Source organism: Coregonus lavaretus, assembly GCF_964263955.1.
Source record: "Coregonus lavaretus genome assembly, chromosome: 35".
Lineage (NCBI taxonomy): Eukaryota > Metazoa > Chordata > Actinopteri > Salmoniformes > Salmonidae > Coregonus > Coregonus lavaretus.
Genome location: NC_140022.1, coordinates 4,362,707 through 4,390,380, shown reverse-complemented (window position 1 = coordinate 4,390,380; position 27,674 = coordinate 4,362,707). Strand labels below are relative to the sequence as shown.

At 41.5% G+C, this 27,674-nt stretch overlaps 1 protein-coding gene across 1 annotated transcript in view; it reads left to right on the top strand.

The window, feature by feature from the left end:
• LOC311109689 (PTB domain-containing engulfment adapter protein 1-like) overlaps positions 1–27,674 on the top strand; it is a 31,926-nt gene extending 4,252 nt beyond the window's left edge. The window contains exons 2-11 of the mRNA XM_084152652.1: positions 17,382–17,465; positions 23,555–23,619; positions 23,720–23,791; positions 23,898–23,996; positions 24,177–24,314; positions 24,662–24,778; positions 24,948–25,034; positions 25,777–25,945; positions 26,133–26,227; positions 27,186–27,674. Of these exons, the coding sequence (XP_084008778.1) occupies positions 17,438–17,465; positions 23,555–23,619; positions 23,720–23,791; positions 23,898–23,996; positions 24,177–24,314; positions 24,662–24,778; positions 24,948–25,034; positions 25,777–25,945; positions 26,133–26,227; positions 27,186–27,257 (942 nt within the window). The 5' untranslated portion in view covers positions 17,382–17,437 and the 3' untranslated portion in view covers positions 27,258–27,674. The remainder of the gene's footprint in view (positions 1–17,381; positions 17,466–23,554; positions 23,620–23,719; positions 23,792–23,897; positions 23,997–24,176; positions 24,315–24,661; positions 24,779–24,947; positions 25,035–25,776; positions 25,946–26,132; positions 26,228–27,185) is intronic.

Genomic DNA, 27,674 nt, shown 5'->3' with positions numbered 1-27,674 from the left:
TTATATGCTCATATAGAACGATTTGTGACGGGCCATAGAAATATACTGAACAAAACTATAAACGCAACATGCAACAATTTCAAAGATTTTACTGAGTTACACTTCATATGAGGAAATCAGTCAATTAAAATAAATTCATTAGGCCCTAATCTATGGATTTCACATGACTGGGAACACAGATATGCATATGTTGGTCACAGATACCTTTTAAAAAAATGGGCCTTACAGTGGCCCTCAGGATTTCGTCACTGTATTTTTGTGCATTCAAATTGCCATCGATAAAATGCAATGGTGTTCGTTGTCCATAGCTTATGCCTGCCCATACCATAACCCCACCGTATAGAATCTCTAGATTATATTTCTATGTGATTGGCTCTCTTTCTAGAGTCTGGAGAGAAATATGCTTATGCATATAAATTAAAGGCATTTATTCATCTCCATTTTCCACTTGATTGGAAAGCTTTATTGATTCAAAAAACTAGCAGCACAAAATGGGCCATTTTTCATTTGATATGAATTGACTTGTTTAATGGCATCTAATTAAAAACATCTCAACTGCCTTCAGACTAATGTATTATGGAGACTGCTGCAAGGTTTTGGAAAATGGTCCGTTTAAAGAGTTATTCATATGGTCTGTGGATTAGACATTCACGCAGTCACAGCCTAGTTAAAGGAATCAAATTAAATCAAAGTTTGAAACAAATCAAATACACTTTTTATTTTTTAAAGTGCACAAAAAAGTTCCTCCAGGTTCAAGTTCATTGTCTTTATTTTTTATTCATTTTATTTTAGTACTTTTTAACCATTTTTCTCCCCAATTTCGTGATATCCAATTGGTAGTTACAGTCTTGTCCCATCGCTGCAACTCCCGTGTCGGACTTGGGAGAGGCGACGGTCGAGAGCCGTGCGTCCTCCGAAACACGACCCCGCCAAGCTGCACTGCTTTTTGACACACTGCTCACTTAACCCGGAAGCCAGCCGCACCAATGTGTCGGAGGAAACTGTACAGCTGGAGACCTAAATCAGCTTGCCGGCGCCCGGCTGCCACAAGGAGTCGCTAGAGCGAGATGGGACAAGGACATCCCAGCCGGCCAAACCCTCCCCTAACTCAGACGACGCTGGGCCAATTGTGCGCCGCCTCATGGGTCTCCCGGTCGCAGCCGGCTGCGACACAGCCCGGGATCGAACCCGGATCTGTAGTGACGCCTCTAGCACTGATCAGTGCCTTAGACTGCTGCGCCACTCGGGAGGTAAGTTCATTGCCTTTAAAACTAATTCTGTAAATAAAGCGATTTGATTGATGAGTCTCCTGAACCCTGTGGCTCCACATTGACCCTGCTTTAGGGAAATACAAGGAGTTTTTACACTTGACTTGTTCACCATCCATGCATGAACGCAATTTGATGTCGTTTGCCAATTTAGCTTATGCGACTATGTTGGGTTTCCCAGTGAGTGCTTTGAATTAGATTTGATTCCGGCTTGAATTCCACAGTGGGTCAACTTCACTGTTATGCACATATTTCACTGTCTGGGAGACATATAGATTGATGTGCTCCAGAAGTCAGAAGTGTAACCTTTATGCAATGGATAATGAGGGACTGTGGATGTAGCGTGTGTATAGTGTGTTCAGCCCGTCTGTGTTTTCTTACACATACTTTTGATACAGAAACATTGTATAGATCATAAAAGATAAGCTATATATCGGCGGAACCAACATGCAGTAATTAAGCAATAAGGCACGAGGAAGTGTGGTATATGGCCAATATACCACAGCTAAGGGTGGTTCTTAGGCACGGCGAAATACAAACCCCCGAGTTGCCTTATTGCTATTATAAACTGTTACCGACGTAATTACAGCAGTAAAAATAAATGTTTTGTCATATCCGTGGTATACGGTCTGATATACCACGGCTGTCAGCCAATCAGCATTCAGGGCTCGATCCACCCAGTTTATAATGGTGAATAATGTCGCTTTCTCTCAGTCTCGACCATAGTTGTCATTGAGGTATGAGCACAATACTATTGTTCTACTGCTCTATCCCTAATCAATCAAATCAAGAGAGTGAATAAAATCAAATCTTTATTTTAAGTGCATTTTAAAATGCAACACTTCACAGTAAACCAACCAAATGAAGGAGAAATGAGCTCTTTATTATCGGTTGTTTCCAGTCACCAGTGTAATGATCTAATTAATCCTCATGGTACAGTCAGTCCCTGTACGCTGCTCAGTCATAATTCTCCCCTGAGACAGAAACACATGAATCACCTCATTGCTTTGGTTTGGCAGGTGTCCTTCCTATGACACACACAGATTAATGATTTAAATAACTCCATTTATTTGCGTAGAGTTGGCTAAAAAGACCACGTGTCCCAAAGTAGGCAGAGAAAACAAATCAAATGGAAATGTTGACTGAGAGAAAAATCAGTTAAAACATTAAACTGGCTATTTGAATCTTGTTTTATCTTGTTTGCGAAGAACAGTTGCTAATTGTTTTGTTAGTGAGAGTATTGAGAGTCTGTGGTCCCACTGGGCTGTAATCCACTTAGTTTTTCTTTTAAATAGGCCGACCATATTGTTTGAGTGGAAAAGCCTGAAACCCCAAATCCTGCCCTCCTTTGACTCATTCTTTGACTCATATCATTCTAACCAGACTGTGCCTCTAGTTTCTTCAGTATCATGATGATCCTAACCAGAGTAATATTGCTCTAGTTTCTTCAGTATCAAGATGATCCTAACCAGAGTAATATTTATCTAGTTTCTTCAGTATCAAGATGATCCTAACCAGAGTAATATTTCTCTAGTTTCTTCAGTATCAAGATGATCCTAACCAGAGTAATATTTATCTAGTTTCTTCAGTATCAAGATGATCCTAACCAGAGTAATATTTATCTAGTTTCTTCAGTATCAAGATTATCCTAACCAGACTGTTACTCTAGTTTCTTCAGTATCATGATGAATACCTACTTTTTATTTGAAACACTCTCTACCCCTGCATCAGATAGTGAAGAGGTTCTTCAAATGGAGATATGGCCAGCAAGATGGATGGCAGAGCACTATGGATCACTTCTCTAGGGCACTCAGGGAAGAGGAACAAAATAAGTTCACCCCTTGAGCTGAGTCATGTGAATATGATGTACTAGTGTTCCAAAAAGGAACCCTAAGGGACCAGACATTGTACTTCAGACTCCCAAGTACTATGATATTTCATCCAGTGTTGCAGTAGTTCTCCAGGGATAGGCTATATTTAGATTTAGCCCCCAGTGGTTGAAGGTAGGATCTCGGCAGGGGGGGCTCTGATCCAAGACCAGTGCATTAGCGTGCAACTTCTCTTTGAAGCACATATGACGACCTAGGAATGTTGAACTTTTAAGGATTGTGAAAAAGCTGACCTTAGACCAGAGTGCACTGATTGGATTCCCCTCTGCCTGAGGAGCGAGGAGGGCTTAAGGTTGGGATCTGGGTAGAGAAAAATGATCAAGGATCAGTTCAATGTGTTGTTCTCTCTCTGAAGAATGAGATGGGCCAGGAGTGTTCAGTCTTATGACTTTAGAGTCACATTCCCATCATGACACAGGCACATGCACTACATGACCAAAAGTGTGTGGACACCTGCTCATAAAACATCTCATTCCAAAATCATGGACATTAATATGTACCTTGGTTTGCTTTGCAACACTGGGTGGGGACCACTGCACCACAGAAAACCACTGAGGGTGCACTTCAATAGCCATAGCTTGGCAGTGTGTGGACACAGACCAGGGTAATGTTGAGGTATGGGCAGGTCTAAAATAGATCAAATGACTCCACAGTGCTGTATTTGTATTAACGAATGATTAGATCTGTTATTCTGTTAATAAAATAGGACATTACGTGATACACCAGATCAGTATCTCAGCAATTACAATGCTTGTTTTAGACTGGGCGGTGAGCGTGTTGTGCAATTTCCTTTTGTGTTGGAGAAACAGGAAGGGATTTCCGGGGATGGAGGCTGACAGAAATGGGACTTGGGTCTGATTTCCACCAATATCCCATACGCCTGTCTACAGCAGGATATAAAATCTATCTTATCATGGTCTGTCTGTGTGCTTGATCCAGTTAATGGTCAACATCAAGGGCTCACACTTGGATATTGGATATCAGTGGCTTGGTAATGTTTCACAATGATTTAGTAGTCTCATACTGCTTTCACATAGGATTTAAGGTATTTTATCTGTAGAACGTAATTGGGCAAGGTTTATATGAACCTCTTACAAACAGGCCCATTTTTACCACATTCTTACCTGCATACACCTTTTATACCTCGGGTGCAGTAACGACTGGTGTAGTGCTGTGCAGATGTGAGTTGGCATCTATTTTAATAAATCCATTGAATATACACCATCAAAAAGAAATCCATTATGAATTTGTTTAGGCAGATCCTAAGAAACATAAGACTAATAAAATGTATTTTCAAAACAATAGAATGGCATATTTTGAGTTTGTAACGTCCAAATGAATGAAATCAATAGTTCATTATTTTGTTCATTAAATAGACAATAGACCTACCCGATCACAGTCAACACACATATATTTTGTAGTAATAATATAATGAAATATAACTGAATAAAACACAAATAATATTTTTCCCACGCAACTTGCGTCACAGCGATGTGTGGAACCGCTGTCATATAAAAAATGGTTGATATTTCAAATCAAATCAAATCAAATCAAATTTTATTGGTCACATGCGCTGAATGCAACAGGTGCAGACATTACAGTGAAATGCTTACTTACAGCCCTTAACCAACAGTGCATTTATTTTTAACAAAAAAAGTAAAAATAAAACAACAACAAAAAAAGTGTTGAGAAAAAAAGAGCAGAAGTAAAATAAAATAACAGTAGGGAGGCTATATATACAGGGGGGTACCGGTGCGGAGTCAATGTGCGGGGGCACCGGCTAGTTGAGATAGTTGAAGTAATACGTACATGTGGGTAGAGTTAAAGTGACTATGCATAAATAATTAACAGAGTAGCAGCAGCGTAAAAAGGATGGGGTGGGGGGGCAGTGCAAATAGTCCGGGTAGCCATGATTAGCTGTTCAGGAGTCTTATGGCTTGGGGGTAGAAGCTGTTGAGAAGTCTTTTGGACCTAGACTTGGCACTCCGGTACCGCTTGCCGTGCGGTAGCAGAGAGAACAGTCTATGACTAGGGTAGCTGGAGTCTTTGACAATTTTGAGGGCCTTGCTCTGACACCGCCTGGTATAGAGGTCCTGGTTGGCAGGAAGCTTGGCCCCAGTGATGTACTGGGCCGTACGCACTACCCTCTGTAGTGCCTTGCGGTCGGAGGCCAAGCAGTTGCCATACCAGGCGGTGATGCAACCAGTCAGGATGCTCTCGATGGTGCAGCTGTAGAATTTTTTGAGGATCTGAGGACCCATGCCAAATCTTTTCAGTCTCCTGAGGGGGAATAGGCTTTGTCGTGCCCTCTTCACGACTGTCTTGGTGTGTTTGGACCATGATAGTTCGTTGGTGATGTGGACACCAAGGAACTTGAAGCTCTCAACCTGTTCCACTACAGCCCCGTCGATGAGAATGGGGGCGTGCTCAGTCCCAAGGCAAGCACATGCTTTTTTGATCCATGTTCCCTACCCTCAATCCGCTTTTTTAAGGGAGTAGGCGTAGGGTCTTACATTTGGTGGGATGCTAAATTGGCAGAAAAACGTGTAGGCTAATGGACACATACAGTACCAGAATGCCAAGAGTGTGCAATGCTGTCATCAAGGGAAAGGATGGCTATTTAAAGAATCTCAAATATAAAATATATTTAGATTTGTTTAACCCTTTTTTGGTTACTACATGATTCCATATGTGTTGTTTCATAGTTTTGATGTCTTCACTATTATTCTACAATGTAAAAAAGAGTACAAATAAAGAAAAACCCTTGAATGAGTAGGTGTGTCCAAACTTTTGCCTGGTAGTGTAGTTAGTCATCACTTCTTGTAGGCTATTTGCTCTTGCTCTTGGTTTTCACTAAATGAACATGAACATGACATCCACTGCCCACTACTAACTGTACCATCGAATGGGCTGATGGAAATAGTGTGTGTTTTCAGTGCATGGACACTACATGGGGTACAGTATGTCCAACAGAAAACACAGAACACTGCTCAGACAGAGCCCTTCTCCTTTGATCTCATTGGCTGTTGTCTGTCAGTGGATTCTAGCGTGGAATCCGCAGGGTTCTAAGGCATTGTTGGATTTGGAATGTGTGACTGTTCAGGCCAGTGGAAGCCTTGTTTATGGAATCTGCTGTGTGATTGTAGTGGTAACGGGCTTAGTTGAGCTTGGTGTTTGTGCAGAAGCTAGATAGCAGGGGCTGGAATAGGGCTATAGTTGGAGCCTTGGCATCCATTAGGAGCTCAATGTTGCTGTCCTTCCCACTCAATGGGTTTCTGTCGTGTTCCTACTGCTGCATTGTAAATGTCTACACTACAGTAAAACTGAATCATGAGTCCTTGTGGCATACGTACAGGCCAGTAGGGGATTCTCTCTCGCTCCTGCTTTTCAATCGTTTGTATTTACCTGTCGTCTCGCTGACCAGTGTGGTGAGTTTATGCATGATCGATATTCGGCTGGAGCGGGAAGGACCTGCATTACCGAGATATGATGGAATAATAAAGCTGTCATCTCTGTGGTAAATGTGCCCTGGAAATGCATTGTGGCTGGAGAAGACAAAGGAAGCAACCAACGCTGTATTATGTAGGCACAGAGATAAACTGTAGCTTCACCAGGTCATTTATCTTACAGTGAGTTTATAAGGAAAATAGAAGTATATTGTGTGGAGAAATACAGAGCTATATAAAGCCCAAGTTTACCCTCACAGTTCTACCTTACTCTAGAGTCCTTTTTATTGTTCATCTAGACAAGACCGGTATGATACGTCTGGCATATTGAGTTGTCTCCTCAAAGCTTAAATCAGAATTGAATATTAATGAGGAAATATTACAGTTTGGATAATAAACATGTAATAGAATCCCCCTAAATAGGCTACATACAATACAACAATACAAGTACTATATATTCACGTATAACAACAGAAATAACAGCATCCGTCAAGATAATGGACCTATATTTGTAAACAAAGGCAAGAAAAACATTGTTTTCATTGTTTGGTGTGTCCCCCCCACTGTGCTCAGTGTGCTTAGAGAGGGTTATATATTACTGTGTTATTAACAGTGCTTCACAGTGGAAATATAGGTCAGTCTCTACATATCCAGACACTTTTTCTGACACTCTTGACATGATCACAAATCCTGTTTTGAATAGCTTACTTATCATTTGTCAATGTTTAAGGTGGCTTATGAATCAATGCACCATCATTGTAAGAGAAAGGGATCATTGAGGAAAGGAAAGTTGAAGCTAGGGTTAGGGTTGAGCTGGGGTGTGGACATGAAGCTAGGGTTAGGGTTGAGCTGGGGTGTGGACATGAAGCTAGGGTTAGGGTTAGGGTTGAGCTGGGGTGTGGACATTAAGCTACGGTTAGGGTTGAGCTGGGGGGTGGACATTAAGCTACGGTTAGGGTTGAGCTGGGGGGTGGACATGAAGCTAGGGTTAGGGTTGAGCTGGGGTGTGGACATTAAGCTAGGGTTATGGTTAGGTTTGAGCTGGGGTGTGGACATGAAGCTGGGGTTAGGGTTGAGCTGGGGTGTGAAAATGAAGCTAGGGTTAGGGTTGAGCTGGGGTGTGGCCATGAAGCTAGGGTTAGGGTTGAGCTGGGGTGTGGACATTAAGCTACGGTTAGGGTTGAGCTGGGGGGTGGACATGAAGCTAGGGTTAGGGTTGAGCTGGGGTGTGGACATTAAGCTACGGTTAGGAATGAGCTGGGATATTGACATGAAGCTAGGGTTAGGGTTGAGCTGGGGTGTGGACATGAAGCTAGGGTTAGGGTTAGGGTTGAGCTGGGGGGTGGACATTAAGCTAGGGTTAGGGTTGAGCTGGGGTGTGGACATTAAGCTACGGTTAGGGTTGAGCTGGGGGGTGGACATTAAGCTACGGTTAGGGTTGAGCTGGGGGGTGGACATGAAGCTAGGGTTAGGGTTGAGCTGGGGTGTGGACATTAAGCTAGGGTTATGGTTAGGTTTGAGCTGGGGTGTGGACATGAAGCTGGGGTTAGGGTTGAGCTGGGGTGTGAAAATGAAGCTAGGGTTAGGGTTGAGCTGGGGTGTGGACATTAAGCTACGGTTAGGGTTGAGCTGGGATATTGACATGAAGCTAGGGTTAGGGTTGAGCTGGGGTGTGGACATGAAGCTAGGGTTAGGGTTAGGGTTGAGCTGGGGGGTGGACATTAAGCTAGGGTTAGGGTTGAGCTGGGGTGTGGACATGAAGCTAGGGTTAGGGTTGAGCTGGGGTGTGGACATTAAGCTACGGTTAGGGTTGAGCTGGGATGTTGACATGAAGCTAGGGTTAGGGTTGAGCTGGGGTGTGGACATGAAGCTAGGGTTAGGGTTAGGGTTGAGCTGGGGGGTGGACATGAAGTTAGGTTTAGGGTTGAGCTGGGATGTTGACATGAAGCAAGGGTTAGGGTTAGGGTTGAGCTGGGGTGTGGACATGAAGCTAGGGTTAGGGTTGAGCTGGGGTGTGGCCATGAAGCTTGGGTTAGGGCTGAGCTGCGGTGTGAAAATGAAGCTAGGGTTAGGGTTGAGCTGGGGGGTGGACATTAAGCTACGGTTAGGGTTAGGGTTGAGCTGGGGGGTGGACATGAAGTTAGGTTTAGGGTTGAGCTGGGATGTTGACATGAAGCTAGGGTTAGGGTTGAGCTGGGTGTGTGGACATGAAGCTAGGGTTAGGGTTAGGGTTGAGCTGGGATGTTGACATGAAGCTCCCTCCCTCCCTCCCTCCCTCCCTCCCTCCCTCTCTCTGTTCCTCATCCCTCCCTCCCTCCCTCCCTCCCTCCCTCCCTCTGTTCCTCATCTCTCTTTCTCTCCCCCTGCTCTCTCATATCTCCCTCTTCTTCTCTCATTCTCCCCCCTCCATCTTCAAGTTCTGTCCTAATTGGTTCATTGGTTGAATATCTATCTATAAGGGGAAATGGTTAAGCCATTTACTGTTGTATTATGGGCTGTCAGGTTGCTGTGGTGATGCACATTAGATTCTAATGGAATGAAAAATGTCCAGGAGCCAAATCTCAGCTGGGATTTCATGGGTGTTATTTGCCCTGGGAGAGAAAGGGAGAAAATACTATTACTCCATCTGTATTATTTATAGAAACAATGTGACAATGGCTGTCAGGAGGCTTTATACTCTCTACTCTATATTATACTATGATACACTACTGTATATATAAATATTGCATAACCTATTATACTTCATGTTTGAATCCGTGGAGCAATATACAGTTGAAGTTGGAAGATTACATACACCTTAGCCAAATACAATTAAACTCAGTTTTTCACAATTCCTGACATTTAATCCTAGTAAAAATTCCTTGTCTTAGGTCAGTTAGGATCACCACTTTATTTTAAGAATGTGAATTGTCAGAATAATAGTAGAGAGAATGATTTATTTCAGCTTTTATTTCTTTCATCACATTCCCAGTGGGTCAGAAGTTTACATACACTCAATTTGTATTTGGTAGCATTGCCTTTAAATTGTTTAACTTGGGTCAAATGTTTCAGGTAGCCTTCCATAAGCTTCCCACAATAAGTTGGGTGAATTTTGGCCCATTCCTCCTGACAGAGCTGGTGTAACTGAGTCAGGTTTGTAGGCCTCCTTGCTCGCACACACTTTTTCAGTTCTGCCCACACATTTTCTGTAGGATTGAGGTCAGGGCTTTGTGATGGCCACTCCAATACCTTGACTTTGTTGTCCTTAAGACATTTTGCCACAACTTTGGAAGTATGCTTGGGGTCATTGTCCATTTGGAAGACCCATTTGCGACCAAGCTTTAACTTCCTGACTGATGTCTTGAGATGTTGCTTCAATATATCCACATAATTTTCCTTCCTCGTGATGCCATCTTTTTTGTGAAGTACAGCAGTCCCTCCTGCAGCAAAGCACCCCCACAGCATGATGCTTCCACCCCCGTGCTTCACGGTTGGGATGGTGTTCTTCGGCTTGCAAGCTATCCCCTTTTTCCTCCAAACATAATGATGGTCATTATGGCCAAACAGTTCTATTTTTGTTTCATCAGACCAGAGGACATTTCTCCAAAAAGTACGATCTTTGTCCCCATGTGCAGTTGCAAACCGTAGTCTGGGTTTTTTATGGCGGTTTAGAAGCAGTGGCTTCTTCCTTGCTGAGCTGCCTTTCAGGTTATGTCGATATAGTACTTGTTTTACTGTGGATATAGATACTTTTGTACCTTTTTCCTCCAGCATCTTCAGAAGGTCCTTTGCTGTTGTTCTGGGATTGATTTGCACTTTTCGCACCAAAGTACGTTCATCTCTAGGACACAGAACGCGTCTTCTTCCTGAGCGGTATGACGGCTGCGTGGTTCCATGGTGTTTATACTTGCGTACTATTGTTTGTACAGATGAAAGTGGTACCTTCAGGCGTTTGGAAATTGCTCCCAAGGATGAACCAGACTTGTGGAGGTCTACAATTTCTTTTCTGAGGTCTTGGCTGATTTCTTTTGATTTTCCCACGATGTCAAGCAAAGAGGCACTGAGTTTGAAGGTAGGCCTTGAAATACATCCACTGGTACACCTCCAATTGACTCAAATGATGTCAATTAGCCTATCAGAAGCTTCTAAAGCCATGACATCATTTTCTGGAATTTTCCAAGCTGTTTAAAGGCACAGTCATCTTAGTGTATGTAAACTTCTGACCCACTGGAATTGTGATACAGTGAATTATAAGTGAAATAATCTGTCTGTAAACAATTGTTGGAAAAATTACTTGTGTCATGCACAAAGTAGATGTCCTAACCGACTTGCCAAAACTATAGTTTGGTAACAAGAAATTTGTGGAGTGGTTGAAAAATGAGTTTTAATGACTCCAACCTAAGTGTACGTAAACTTCCGACTTCAACTGTAGATGCAAATGATTAGATCCTAGCTTATCCAATATAAAAATGTGTTCCATGCACACAAACCCAAATCAGTAAGGTCCACTATTCTTCCTCTCGGCACAACATGTTTTTCCTTGAACATTTCATGAAGGTACAGAACCACTCCTGTTCTTCTACATGAAATTGAAACCATATTGCGTGTGTAAAGGACAGGTAACACAGTATTGTTATTCCAAATGGAGCTCTGAGTCTTGAGTGCATCCGTTAGTATGTATTCTTTAGTCCTGTAATTTTCAATGATTGTTCACATAGCGCAGTATGTACTACAGATGCAGGATCGTAATTTTATCACCCCTTTCCTCCAATGCAGCGTATTTGAGGTTTTTAAAGGCTTCTGAAGTTAGTAATTTCCCCTTTGAAATTTCAGACTTTAAATTGATCAAACCCTACAAATATATCCATGAATTATAATCCACAATATAATTCACATTTCCTCTTGCTGCAGGATAATTTTTCCTGCTTTAGCAAACGCGCTCAAATGTAAGATCCTACATACAGGTCTTTATTTAATGGCAGTCTGGTACAGTATGTGCTACATTCATACCAAGTTCAAGGAGCAGAATACGTCTTATAGTAATGGCATAGCTGGGATATCTTCTCCCTCAGTTAGAAAAATAAGGACTCATTCTTAACAGTGCCATCTTCTTTGGCTTTGACAAATGTTTCTCAGAGAGTACTGAACTTGCAAAGTTCTTTCATTTTTTCCATCTCCTTTCTTTCTTTCTTTCTTTCATTTTTTCCATCTTCTTTGTTTGTTTGTTTGTTTGTTTGTTTGTTTGTTTGTTTTGTTTCTTTCTTTCTTTCTTTCTTTCTTTCTTTGTTTGTTTGTTTGTTTGTTTGTTTGTTTGTTTGTTTTCCACTGGAAGTAAAATGCAGGACCACAGTTCTAAACGTGGTCCTCTGTAGCTCAGCTGGTAGAGCACGGCGCTTGTAACGCCAAGGTAGTGGGTTCGATCCCCGGGACCACCCATACACAAAAAAAATGTATGCACGCATGACTGTAAGTCGCTTTGGATAAAAGCGTCTGCTAAATGGCATATTATATTATTATTATAAACTTAGTTTAGTCTGTCCTTGCCCTCGAGGGCTTGTATTTTCTCAGCCTCTGGGAGAACCACCACCTCTAGGAAATCAATGCTTGACATTAAAATATGGTCACATTATGAATGTCTTGGTCTGGCGTTCCGCGGATAAAAGTCCTTATCATGCAAAAACAGCCATGAAGATTAGAGTGAAATTATAAAAAAGGGTTTAAACCCTTAAACGGTTCACCGGGAATCACTCAGTGAGATTTATAGACCTGCTCATTATACTAGAGTGCTTTGTCTTGTCGTCACACACAACACACACACAATACACACACACACACACACAATACACACAGCACACAACACACACACACACACACACAACACACACACCACACAACACACACACACAATACACACACCACACAACACACACATACACACACACACACACACACACAACACACACATACACACACACAATTCTCTACAAAGCAATGAAACAACTAGCTCAAGAACTTTGAGAGCGGCAGACATCAGTCATGGCCTCAAATCAACTTCACATAGCAGGGCATAAAGGCAATATGCACAGGCTACCCCAAAACAACAGAAATACACTTCCCCTCTTCCTCCTCCCTCCTCGCCATGACAACCATTGAAAGGCAAAGGGAAAAGAAAACGGGCCGTAGAGAAATGTTTGAAACACCCTCCTCGCCGCCTTGCGCCCGGCACTTGAAACTGCCAATCGGATTTGGAAATTCTGCATGAGTAAAGTAAGGCTGTGTCTCATAGGGCTCTGGTCAAAAGTAGTGCACTATATAAGGAATAGGGTGCCATTTGAGACGCAGTCTAAGTAAGTAGTATGAATGCTATTCTAATCTGGCTAATGAAGGAGCAGAGTAAAATATGTTAGTTAAAGGGGCAAACAGCAGTTGCTACATCCATTTTTGGACTTATAAATTAATGATGTATACCCATTGATTGTCAAATAATATAACTTATAAATGCCTCATCGGCTTAGTTCAACTGTTGTACCCCATCAGAAGCCAAAATATAAACTTGTTTTACTCCAATGTTTGTAAACAATGTAAATGTTAACAAACACTGTATAGCCTCAAAACATGATTAAAACTATAATTTTTATATCATGAATGGTCAGTCCTAGCTCTATGAATTTGAGAGTGATTACATTTTTCCAGCCCTATCCCTCAGCCTTTTACCAAAACAGTGGTTGAGTAACCACTTTGTTATTGTTTCAACTGCAGATTGCCCCTTTAAGGTGGTTCTGAGTACCTCCTTCTCTCTGGGAGTAGCTGTGAATCTAATAGCCTACATTAGTTGTAATGGGTCCCTGATGGACACACACTGTTGTTGTGTCTTCCTAGGGCACACATTAGTTTCCAGTAAGTGGATCATCATTTGGGTGAATCCTAACTTCCACATCAGCTGAATGTTCACCTAGTCATGCATTGATGTCAATGGGAGACTAAATATACATTTGACCCAAGTGGAATTTAGGATCCGTGCCTACGTGAGAACATTTTCTTGATGACTAATTGCACAAATAGGTGAAAAGTGTTTGAGAAAACCAACCAATGTCCATAAATTCTCTTCAATTCTGTCAATTGGTTTTCTAACTATGCATGTCATGGGTTTTCATGCACCACATAACACATCACATTTTACACTTCCTAGTTTTGAAAAACCGAATTCTAAGCTTGCCTTGGTTTGCAGGATTGTCTTTTGACATTTCTTGCAGTCATTGGTGCTGTGTACGGCCAATTCTTTTAAACTGTAATGGTTGCTATGTGACAGCCATAAGCAGTGACAGCCTCAATCACCCTGGCCCTGTTTTATTCTGAGTGAGGACAGACTAAACTCAGCCACCAACAAAATAAGTTCCCTCAAATTGAAATTCCCTGTGCAGCGTGGAGATTTGATCCATGGGTCCCTATAATAGAAGACATTTAAATAAGATTGGTTCCTGAAGGAAGAAGTCACTGTTTAATTTTTTTCTCTTACCCATCCTTCATTTGTTTCTCATAACTTTAAAATGTCTTCCTGTCTGTAGTATTTTCAATTTAGATTTCTCTGGTGTTACCATGTATCTATAGAAATCTAATTACACTTCCATTATAGTCCATGTGCCGCATTAAAGTATTTTTTCTTGATAAAACCAGCATGTCAATTGAAAGTCTTGCTATCGGTATGGGAGTAATTCACTCTGTAAGGTTTTGAGAGCATGGATATTGCCACTTTGAGACAAATGTCCAAAACCCCTTTTGTCCAAGCCTATTCCCCCTCAGGAGACTAAAAAGATTTGGCATGGGTCCTCAGATCCTCAAAAAATTCTACAGCTGCACCATCGAGAGCATCCTGACTGGTTGCATCACCGCCTGGTATGGCAACTGCTTGGCCTCTGACCGCAAGGCACTACAGAGGGTAGTGCGTACGGCCCAGTACATCACAGGGGCAAAGCTCCCTGCCATCCAGGACCTCTATACCAGGCGGTGTCAGAGGAAGGCCCTCAAAATTGTCAAAGACTCCAGTCACCCTAGTCATAGACTGTTCTCTCTGCTACCGCACGGCAAGCGGTACCGGAGTGCCAAGTCTAGGTCCAAAAGACTTCTCAACAGCTTCTACCCCCAAGCCATAAGACTCCTGAACAGCTAATCATGGCTACCCGGACTATTTGCACTGCCCCCCCACCCCATACTTTTTACGCTGCTGCTACTCTGTTAAGTATTTATGCATAGTCACTTTAACTCTACCCACATGTACATATTACCTCAACTACCTCAACTAGCCGGTGCCCCCGCACATTGACTATGCAACGGTACCCCCCTGTATATATAGCCTCCCTACTGTCACTTTATTCTATTGTATATATAGCCTCCCTACTGTCACTTTATTTTTACTTCTGCTCTTTTTTTCTCAACACTTTTTTGTTGTTTTATTCTTACTTTTTCTGTTTAAAATAAATGCACTGTTGGTTAAGGGCTGTAAGTAAGCATTTCACTGTAATGTCTGCACCTGTTGTATTCGGCGCATGTGACCAATAAAATTTGATTTGATTTGATTTGAAATGTCAATGGAAGTGCATGATGAATGTCGAGTTTAATGGATCCTTATGGGTTTATATGGTGTTGGATTGTCAGTGTATGACTGACATTTTATTGAATTGATGACAATGATTTCTGAGGTTGCCTCTTTGTATGCGTGTAATGATGGTTCATTCATTTCTTCCCGTGGCCTTTAACTGAATTGCTTGCGGTGTACAATTCACTCAATCTGCAATAAGTGTATTTTTGAAACTTCTGTATATGTTTTTCATGACAAGAATATCTACAATATGGCATGTTGTCTTGGCTACAGCCATTTTTTACATAGGGTGTTGTCTCACCAAGAACAATCAACTGTGATGATGATGTCACCCATTGAATGAAATGACAATAACTGACCCTTGACCCTATGACAATGTATGTTCTTTAGCCGTCACTATTCTTGTTCAAAATCAATGTTTTGGCTCCTTTGTGTCCATTGTTAGACCATGCATTGATTCTAGCCTGTGGAGCGTAAGTCCATGTTGTGATTTTGATTCCAACTGTGTTGGCCTTAATTCTTCATCTCAGACCCTGTTAGATTATGTCCCTACAAGACCAAAAGAAAGCTGCTTATACATAAGTAATATAACACATATATTAGACATTGTTGTTAAACCTGTCTATTTATCTGTGCCATGAAAAAAAAAAAAAGTGTAATTAAATAAAAGAATGCGGTCATATCACAGAGGTTGGTGACAGTTTTAGTTTCAGGGAGGAAATACTTTTCTCTGTCTAAGAAGATGGAGGAGAAACCATATGAACTATGAAATGTATTCACTGCATACAGATGTAGGATGTTCATTTGATCACCCTGTTGCAGGATAACTTTCCTGCATTGTAGGACATTTTCAACTTGTAGTGTATTTGAGGTTAAAAAAGGCTTCTGAAGTTTTGTCATTTCCACTTTGATTTTCCTTTACATCAACCCCTAGAAAATGTCCATTAATTAGGATCCACATGATACTTCACATTTCCTGTTGCTGCAGGATTATTTTCCTGCTGTAGCAAACTGGCTCAAATAAAGATCCTACAGCCATAGCTCTCAGAAATCTCCGTCCTAAGATGTGAGGAATGTGGCAGTACATTGAGAATACTCAAGCTACTTGCAGCATTTTCAGCCTTCTAGCCTTTTATCTCCATCAGGCTAAGAAGCTGTAGTTAGTGAGGAATATAGGAAGACATTCCAGTTACAAAAGAGTTTATGGCTAGAAGGATATAGGGATTTTCCACTAAGAAGTTATACTGAACACGATAGTGGCCTTGGTTGTACCTTTGGTAACTTTGATGGTAACGTCCATGGTGTGAGAGACAGTTCAGCTTAGTCATCACCAAGCCTCACTGGTTCACGTCTCATGACATTGTCATATAGGGAAGTGAAATCATGAAAGGTTATAGAAACCTCTGACCTAATCTTTTGAACTGAAATGAACTGGTCTGGTGATGTGGAACAGGCTACGTCCACAAGCAGACTGTTCACTAGTGTTACTCAAGGCAACATGTGTATTATTGTAACTGTGTTAACAAAGGGATATTGTTGTTTTCCTGTGGGATGACTGGGTTTAAGGCATGACTGTTTAAGTCAAGCGCTGGCTAAAGCTTAGCATGGTTTGAATTATTTGATCCGGATAATCCTGTAGAGGAATGCATTCTAAAGGCTGAACATTTTGTTTTTGGTAGAAGCAGAAATATATTGAAAGAAATGTATTGCATATATTATTCCATCTGCTCAATAGTGTGTTTGTGTGTTTTTGTGTGTAGTTTACCACTAGGTGCATCCATGTGAATGAAGATCACAATAGTCCTCTCCTCTGTCTCCACCCCATGTTTCCTTTACCTCCCAACACCATACCAAACCTCAGTCTAGCTCCTGTTTCCTTTACCCAGCACCATACCAAACCTCAATCTAGCTCCGGTCTCCAGTCATTTGGCTTCACATTGATCTCTCACTGCACCAGTTAGCCAAGACAATACAGATGGATCTCTCTGTTGCGTCCCAAATAGCCCCCTATTCCCGATGTAGTGTACTGCTTTTGACCAGGGGCTATAGGGCTCTGGTCGAAAGTAGTGCACTATATAGGGAATAGGGTGCTATTTGGGACGCTGATCACTCTCTCCCCAGCCGTCCCCTAACCCACAGCCCCTCAATCAGTTGTTCAATGTCCTTGACCTTGACTTTGTGTTGTTGTGTTTTCTCGCTCCAGGCTCCTGATCCACTGCAGAGCCCCAGTCCCAGGACCACCATAGAAGCTACCGCAGTATGAACCGAGCTTTCAACAGGAGAAAAGGTAACAGCTCCCTGTATTCATTGAGTGCATCTGAAAGGGCACCATGTTTCCTATGCCTACACAGCCACTGTCTTTTGAAAGTATGTTGACCTAAAGTCAGGTTGACCTCAAGTACTTAACCACTGGGAAAGACCTGGTTGAATCAATGTTGTTTCAACGTCATTTAAATTAAATTCAATGTGATGACGTTGAATCAAAGTGGAAAACTGCCTTTGCAAAAAGAAATCAACGTAAGGGAATTTCATATTTTTTTTTGTCCAACTTTTAACCTAAATCCAGTCTGAATTTTTGGGGTTGATTTCACGTTGAAATTAGGTCTGTGTCCAGCGGGTGGAGACATTTCATGTTGTAGTTCTTTATGCAATTTAAGGGTTAATCACAGAACATAAAGTAGAGGCAATTTGTACCTACCTACAATTTCATTCCTGATGAACAAATGTCTCAATCCTCTCATCTCTTCATTAGTATCTCTTTCTCTTTCTCTGGTCGTGCCTACATTTGACACTTACATGCGACTTCTGCTATCAGAATACGAAGCTCACATTTGAAAAAACGGGTCTAAATGCACAAAAATTGCTTTGTGGTCTGATTGTGTTCAGATCTGTCTGACCACTTCAGGAGGTGGCCAGGGATGCATTATGTGCAGATTTCTCCTCAGTCTGGACGCAATCAGGCTACCGAAAGCGCATAGAGTGGGCGACATCATCAGCACTCCTCCCACAAATCTCCAGAAAACGCGTGTTTAAATGTAGACGCTTGACGTGTTCGGAATTCCATGATCAGAATACAAAAGCTGCATGAACTGTCAAGTCTAGACACGACCTCTCTCTCTCTCTCTCTCTCTCTCTCTCTCTCTCTCTCTCTCTCTCTCTCTCTCTCTCTCTCTCTCTCTCTCTCTCTCTCTCTCTCTCTCTCTCTCTCTCTCTCTCTCTCTCTAGGCATGGCTGGATACATCTGTCAGTGGGCTGATACAGGTGTCTCTGACCTGATGTTTTATCAGACTAGTGACTTTCCCCCTTTCCTATATACGCCGCCTCTGGCCTCCGATGCTCCACAATTACCACACCACCAACGTCTGCCCAGAGTTTATCTCACTTAGTAGACGCAGCAGTAGCTGGGTTTGGTGGTCTGAATATTTCATTAGGATGCTGGGAGGAACATTATATTCTGTTGCGTCAACCCCACTCTACAAATGCCCCCTCACTTTCCTGCTACTGCTTTTAAACATGCATAAAAATGTGTATGTACTGGATCATAAAGCAGTCTCTACCCATCCATCCAGTTAGTACTCACCCCCATTGTGTTGACAGTATTTCCAGGATTAGTTAGCAGACACATTGTTACTCTCCCACAGTCTCATTTTATGTTACACGCTTTTGTTTTCTTTTATTGTTCATTTTTTCCATTTGTGATGTCTCCTATCTACATCTCAGAGACGGATTTACATGTAGACCATCTGATGCCACTATAGGCCCTGGTCAAAAGTTGTGCACTATATAGGGAATAGGGTCTCATTTGGGACGCTGTGTCTTTACAGCCTTTCCTGTTGGTCGTAAAATGTAGAGACACATTGGCACTGAATGTGATTTAATCAAGGTGAATGAAAAAAAGATAGTATTTTCTGAGAACTATTCATTAGGAGTGGCTGTTCAATCCATACCTGGTAGTTAGTGTGTGTTATCAGTGTCAAAGTGAGATAGTTAGGATCCATGGAGCTGTGGGCTATCCTCCAGAAACACACATACTGGACGTCTTTTCTCTATCTCTGAACCACAAACACCACTCTCTGGCTTCCCCATTATGTTAATTTGCATTACATTAATGAACATTCCAGATCAACTTCCAGACCCCCCCCCCCCCCCCCCAAATACTACCTTATGCATCCCTCTATATGGAGGTTACACTAACACTACCTGATGTCTCCCTCTATATGGAGGTTACACTAATACTACCTGATGTGTCCCTCTATATGGAGGTTACACAAATACTACCTGATGTATCCCTCTATATGGAGGTTACACTAATACTACCTGATGTGTCCCTCTATATGGAGGTTACACTAATACTACCTGATGTGTCCCTCTATATGGAGGTTACACTAATACTACCTGATGTATCCCTCTATATGGTTACACTAATACTACCTGATGTATCCCTCTATATGGAGGTTACACTAATACTACCTGATGTATCCCTCTATATGGAGGTTACACTAATACTACCTGATGTCTCCCTCTATATGGAGGTTACACTAATACTACCTGATGTGTCCCTCTATATGGAGGTTACACTAATACTACCTGATGTGTCCCTCTATATGGAGGTTACACTAATACTACCTGATGTGTCCCTCTATATGGAGGTTACACTAATACTACCTGATGTGTCCCTCTATATGGAGGTTACACTAATACTACCTGATGTGTCCCTCTATATGGAGGTTACACTAATACTACCTGATGTGTCCCTCTATATGGAGGTTACACTAATACTACCTGATGTGTCCCTCTATATGGAGGTTACACTAATACTACCTGATGTGTCCCTCTATATGGAGGTTACACTAATACTACCTGATGTATCCCTCTATATGGAGGTTACACTAATACTACCTGATGTATCCCTCTATATGGAGGTTACACTAATACTACCTGATGTGTCCCTCTATATGGAGGTTACACTAATACTACCTGATGTATCCCTCTATATGGAGGTTACACTAATACTACCTGATGTCTCCCTCTATATGGAGGTTACACTAATACTACCTGATGTATCCCTCTATATGGAGGTTACACTAATACTACCTGATGTGTCCCTCTATATGGAGGTTACACTAATACTACCTGATGTATCCCTCTATATGGAGGTTACACTAATACTACCTGATGTATCCCTCTATATGGAGGTTACACTAATACTACCTGATGTATCCCTCTATATGGAGGTTACACTAATACTACCTGATGTGTCCCTCTATATGGAGGTTACACTAATACTACCTGATGTATCCCTCTATATGGAGGTTACACTAATACTACCTGATGTGTCCCTCCTATATGGAGGTTACACTAATACTACCTGATGTCTCCCTCTATATGGAGGTTACACTAATACTACCTGATGTGTCCCTCTATATGGAGGTTACACTAATACTACCTGATGTGTCCCTCTATATGGAGGTTACACTAATACTACCTGATGTGTCCCTCTATATGGAGGTTACACTAATACTACCTGATGTGTCCCTCTATATGGAGGTTACACTAATACTACCTGATGTGTCCCTCTATATGGAGGTTACACTAATACTACCTGATGTGTCCCTCTATATGGAGGTTACACTAATACTACCTGATGTGTCCCTCTATATGGAGGTTACACTAATACTACCTGATGTGTCCCTCTATATGGAGGTTACACTAATACTACCTGATGTATCCCTCTATATGGAGGTTACACTAATACTACCTGATGTATCCCTCTATATGGAGGTTACACTAATACTACCTGATGTGTCCCTCTATATGGAGGTTACACTAATACTACCTGATGTATCCCTCTATATGGAGGTTACACTAATACTACCTGATGTCTCCCTCTATATGGAGGTTACACTAATACTACCTGATGTATCCCTCTATATGGAGGTTACACTAATACTACCTGATGTGTCCCTCTATATGGAGGTTACACTAATACTACCTGATGTATCCCTCTATATGGAGGTTACACTAATACTACCTGATGTATCCCTCTATATGGAGGTTACACTAATACTACCTGATGTATCCCTCTATATGGAGGTTACACTAATACTACCTGATGTGTCCCTCTATATGGAGGTTACACTAATACTACCTGATGTATCCCTCTATATGGAGGTTACACTAATACTACCTGATGTGTCCCTCCTATATGGAGGTTACACTAATACTACCTGATGTATCCCTCCTATATGGACATCATGGGAAAATCTAAAGAAATCAGCCAAGACCTCAGAAATAGAATTGTAGACCTCCACAAGTCTGGTTCATCCTTGTGAGCAATTTCCAAATGCATGAAGGTACCACTTTCATCTGTACAAACAATAGTATGCAAGTATAAACACCATGGGACTACGCAGCCGTCATACCGCTCAGGAAGGAGACGCGTTCTGTCTCCTAGAGATGAACGTACTTTGGTTCAAAAAGTGCAAATCAATCCCAGAACAACAGCAAAGGATCTTGTGAAGATGCTGGAGGAAAAAGGTACAGAAGTATCTATATCCACAGTAAAACGAGTCCTATATCGACATAACCTGAAAGGCCGCTCAGCAAGGAAGAAACCACTGCTCCAAAACCGCCATAAAAAAGCTAGACTACGGTTTGCAACTGTACATGGGGACAAAGATCTTACTTTTTGGAGAAATGTACTCTGGTCTGATGAAACAAAAATAGAACTGTTTGGCCATAATGACCAGAGTTATGTTTGGAGGAAAAAGGGGGCTGCTTTCAAGCCGAAGAACACCATTCCAACCGTGAAGCACGGGGGTGGCATCATCATGCTGTAGGGGTGCTTTGCTGCAGGAGGGACTAGTGCACTTCACAAAATAGATGGCATCATGAGGAAGGAAAATTATGTGGATATATTGAAGCAACATCTCAAGACATCAGTCAGGAAGTTAAAGCTTGGTCGCAAATGGGTCTTCCAAATGGACAGTGACCCCAAGCATACTTCCAAAGTTGTGGCAAAATGGCTTAAGGACAACAAAGTCAAGGTACTGGAGTGGCCATCACAAAGCCCTGACCTCAATCCTATAGAAAATCTGTGGGCAGAACTAAAAAAGCGTGTGCGAGCAAGGAGGCCTACAAACCTGACTCAATTACACCAGCTCTGTCAGAAGGAATGGGCCAAATTTCACCCAACTTATCGTGGGAAGCTTGTGGAAGGCTACCCGAAACGTTTGACCCAAGTTAAACAATTTAAAGGCAATGCTACCAAATACTAATTGAGTGTATGTAAACTTCTGACCCACTGGACTGTGATGAAAGAAATAAAAGCTGAAATAAATCATTCTCTCTACTATTATTCTGACATTTCACATTCTTAAAATAAAGTGGTGATCCTAACTGACCTAAAACAGGGAAGTTTTACTAGGATTAAATGTCAGGAATTGTGAAAAACTGAGTTTAACTGTATTTGGCTAAGGTGTATGTAAACTTCCGACTTCAACTGTATGTGTATGTATGTATGTATGCATGTATATGTGTGTATATATTTATATATATATATATGTGTGTGTGTGTGTGTGTGTATATGTGTGTGTGTTTATGTATATGTGTATATATGTGTATGTATATATGTGTATGTATGCGAGAGAAAAAAAACATATGGGGGATTGGAAGTGATGCAGACAATTACATTGATAGAAGTTACAATCTATCTGCACTATTAATGCTGATCTACCCCCCCCCCCCCAAAAAAAATAAAAATAAATAAATACTACCTGATGTATCCCTCTACATGGAGGTAAAATCTGTATTCTCTCTCTGGGTGACCTTTCAGTAATCCCCATGGTTCTGTATGGAATATGGAAGGAAGACTTGAGCACATGGGGAGCAATGGCCTTTGAGATGGGAACTCAACTCAGTGGGGCCACTGGTCTAATGCCAATGCTAAAAATGGCTATGTTTATGCTTACCTGTTATGTGAAGGTTAACATAGAGATAGGACTAATCATTGATGACATGTTGATAACTCCTGATACAAGATACTAGTTCCTCTTCTTGTTGGTGCTTTAATGAAGATTAACAGAATCACAGCAAATGCATCATTGGGTTTCGATTGTCAATGTTACCTATATTTATATAATTTATTGTTTGTTGTACCATCACTTTGTTTATCTAATTATGTAGCTTGTAGATGCTGCAGACACTTTCTGGGGGAGAGGAACCCGGTGCAGAGCTGTTCTAATCCTGTATCTTTTTTAAGGCTTGGATGGCAAAGCATGTTTAAAACTGAAACAAATATGTTACTTTTTTTTCTGTGTCAAATTTCAATACATTTATGTATGGTTTTAACCTTAATTCATTTGTTGTTTGTTTCAGATAAATCTGGAGGGATGACACCCCCTGAGGCTTTGGCCAAGAATTACATAGCGTACAATGTCAAGGTAGGATCTTCTAATTAAACTTCCGTCTGCGTTGAGCTCACAGAGGTGAAGAGCACCATCTGCTGGACAGAAAATGATGTGCCGTTTTATCCTGTTGCAGTTCCTTGGAGTAACAGAGGTTGACCAACCAAAAGGCACAGATGTCGTAAGGGTGGCTGTGAGAAAGCTAAAGGTATGTTCCTAAGACATTCCCACAGTACTCAAACAATTCTATGATTTTTATAAGACCTTAGATTTGTCAATTTCATAACGTACTGTTTGACGTTTCAATCCTGCAGTTCCAAAGGCATATCAAGAAGTCAGAGGGACACAAAACACCGAAGGTGGAGCTGCAGGTATCCATCTACGGAGTGAAATTATTAGACCCCAAGACCAGAGTAAGTCCACTGTGAAGACGTTCAACTAAGGTCCTTATAATAGGCCAGAACCTTTGGGTCATTTGTAAAGAATAAACTCACCAAGCAGTCAGCCCTTACTAAAGCTGTCCCTGTCTTTGTCTTAATGTTTTTCTTTATTAGTAGCATTAGATATAGCTCATTTATCTTCATTCATTTTAGGATGTGCAGCACAACTGTCAGCTTCATAGGATATCCTTCTGCGCGGACGACAAAACAGACAAGAGGATATTCACCTTCATCTGCACAGAGCCAGAGACCAAAAAACACATATGTTATGTGTTCGACAGTGAAAAATGTGTAAGAAAGAAAATATAATTTAGTGTTTGTGTATTTCATTTGTTTTATATGGATTCTTTAGAGGTTATAATAACCTTATATGAACCTTAGATGTAAATGTATCAAACGTTAGTCCATAGTATGAGGTCACTGTGGTTTGGTAGCACTAATGAATTTATCCTAACTAGTTGTTTCAGGTTTAAAGAGATGTTAGAGGTTTTGTATACCTTTAAGCTAGTAGTTCTGAAAATAGCGGTCAAGAGCGAAAAAGGGTCCCCGAAAACTGTGTACTATGTTATATATGTGCAACACGTCAAAGGGTACATTCACTAGATGTTTAAGGATACCCATGATGCACTGGATTGCAGGCAGAGGAGATCACCTTCAGCATTGGTCGAGCCTTTGACCTGGCATACAGGAAGTTCCTGGAGTCTGGCGGGAAAGACGTGGAGGTGAGGAAACAGATCATCAGTCTGCAGAAAAGAGTAAGTCTGCGTTCCTTTTACAGTGTACTACTTTAGATCAGAGCCCCACAGTGCACTATTGAATCATGGGGAATGTAGTGCCACATCCTGAGATAACTAGTGCATGAAAAATGCATGACAAAATGTGACCTCTTCGATCATGCTCTTGACTTGTGTTTGTTGACTTTAGATTCTGGAACTGGAAACTGAAAATTCCAAGTTGAAAGATCGACTTCAAGATCTAGAGGATCACATGGCAGATTGTCAAGGCTCGCCGGTAAATTGGAGGATTAGCTACTAATCCAACAGTCTCCATGCTTGTTCTGTTTCTGTCTCACACTAAGCCCTAGAAATGTCCGCCTTAACAATAGCTTACCTTACTTTCTGACATCAGTGATAACAAATCTCTACCCCTGTTTCTTCTTTCTCTGGCTGATTTCTCCTCAGCTTTTGCATTTGAACTCTTCTAATGAGGCCCACATGCTGCCGAGTCCCTCGTCTATGTTCTGGGGTGACAGTGTCAGCCTGAACGCCCTTTCCTTTCTAGAGATGTCCTCTGTGGCTCTAACCCCAGCCAGCTCTCCAGACTCCAGCATCTCCGCTGGTCTACTAACCCCTCCACCCACTAAACCTGCCCAGCCCAGGCTACCGCTGCATAATGGATGCTGCTTACCTCGCCCGCGAGTAAATAACTACCTCTCTCTCTTTTTGCTTTTCCTTACTACAGTACACTGCTAGAAGAAATTGTGCTATATAGAAGCAAAAGGGTTCTATGGCTCACTTCATATACAAAGGTTATATAGAATCACAGAAGCGCCCTTATTTTTAGAAAGTGTAGTACGTAGGTCTATGTCTCTCTTTCCCTCGCTTTATCTGTAACTCTTTGTCTTTGTCTCTCTGTCTCTCTCTCTCTGTCTCTCTCTCTCGGTCTCTCTCTGCGTGTGTTTGGTGTTGGTTTTATAACTGTAGCCTTAGTATAACATTCAGCATCTTTGTATTTCGTTGTTCTCTCCCCTCAGGCATGGAGCACCATATCCAGACCTCCCCCCACGGACGTTTTCGACATGGTTCCATTCTCCTCAGGGTCTCCTATGGCAAGGAAACCTGCCATCAATGGGTCCTCTCCTCCTCCTCCTCCCTCCTTTTCCCCTCCTCCACCTCCTCCACATGTTTCCCTGAAAGAGAGAGGTGACTACTCTGCTGCACTACACTCCTTTTTACATTATGTCGTAATGAAATTGATTGATAAACTGCTGTATTGGTATTTATGCAATTACATACAAGTTGCTCAATTAACAATTGCACACATACAGTATGCTGATTCAACTCCTGTCTTCTCTCGCTCCCTCATCCTTCCATCTCTCCCCTCCATCAGGAACAGATATTTTTGGGGCGGAGTCTTTTGATCCGTTCGTCTGCAACACAACAGCCTTTCCTCCTGACGTCCAATCTAAGCTGGATGAAATGCAGGTGTGTACATTCACTGTAGGAACAGCAGTGTTTCTTGAGCTAGGCTTTGTAATGCTCATATATTTACGTTAATAAGAGGCATATTACTTATAACGTCAAAGTACACAGGCATATTATGTGCTCAGTCAATGGTGTAAATAATAGCATTGCCTTTGAACAAATATAGAGCACTCTACCATTATGCTGATTTAGATCAAATACTGTATACTCTGGCTGGGATCCAATCGACATGGATTCTGCCTTTTAGAATGGGGCACAGCCTTTGTTTCTCTGGTCATCAGTAGTAGGAGTCTCTCAGAACAGTGATGACGAATTTATAGTTGATCTTACTACCATCCCTTAATAGCATATATTAAGTATATAATCTAACTAGATAATGAACCTACAGTTAATCTAGCTACATATTATAATCTAACTAGATTATAACCTACTCTAACCTACAGTATATAATCTTATTCTCTCCCTCTCTCTCTTCACTGTGCAGCGTCAGCGACGGTTAGTTTACTCTCACCTATATGTATGCATCTGGATGCTTCACAATCCACAATGCCCATCACATCTTTTTTTCCATTAAAAATGCATTCACATTTTCACTGAGGTCTGCCTCTGTTTGAATGTTTGCATCACTCACGAAAATCTATGATGTACATACAGGCCAACTGTCATACATACAGTATGATTGTAGCCTACCATGTTTGCTACCAGCCTGCTGGTGCTAGCCCTGCTAATTTCCTATCAATTAGCCATCATTTTGATTTTGTCATAATATAGATGAAGTATAGTCCTGAATTGAAAAGCAAGGTTTATTGAGAATCTCAATTGAGATTGTGTCTGGGAAACTGCCCCGTAATTACAGTGTTATTCATCATTATATAGGACACACTGCTCTAGACTTCTGTAGTCTCTGGTTGGATCACTGACCTGTATGTTCATTTATTTGTTGTGTGTGTTTCTGAAGGAGGGGTTCAATATGGGACTAACCCTGGAGGGCACCATCTTCTCTCTGGACCCAGTGGACAGTCGCAGCTGACCACAACGCAACCCTAACATGGACAGTTGATATTGACCCCAACGCAACCCTAACATGGACAGTTGATGTTGACCACAACGCAACCCTAACATGGACAGTTGATGTTGACCACAACTAACCCTAACATGGACAGTTGATGTTGACCCCAACGCTTTCCTTTCCTTTTGTAGACATGAGGATTCATTGGTAAATAAGTATTTTTATGAGAAAACAATTCTGGGACTATACGTCTTTCTATATGCATTGATTTAAATGGAGACCAATGTCATGATAAATGCACTGCAGTATATTACTATTTTTGTACCCCAAAAAATAAAATCGCTGTGTAATTTTTTGGGGGGATGAGTTCATTGCTTTTGCGATTTTTGTCATTCGGATTATTGTACAGTCATTAAAATGTGATTAGTGGTTGACGAG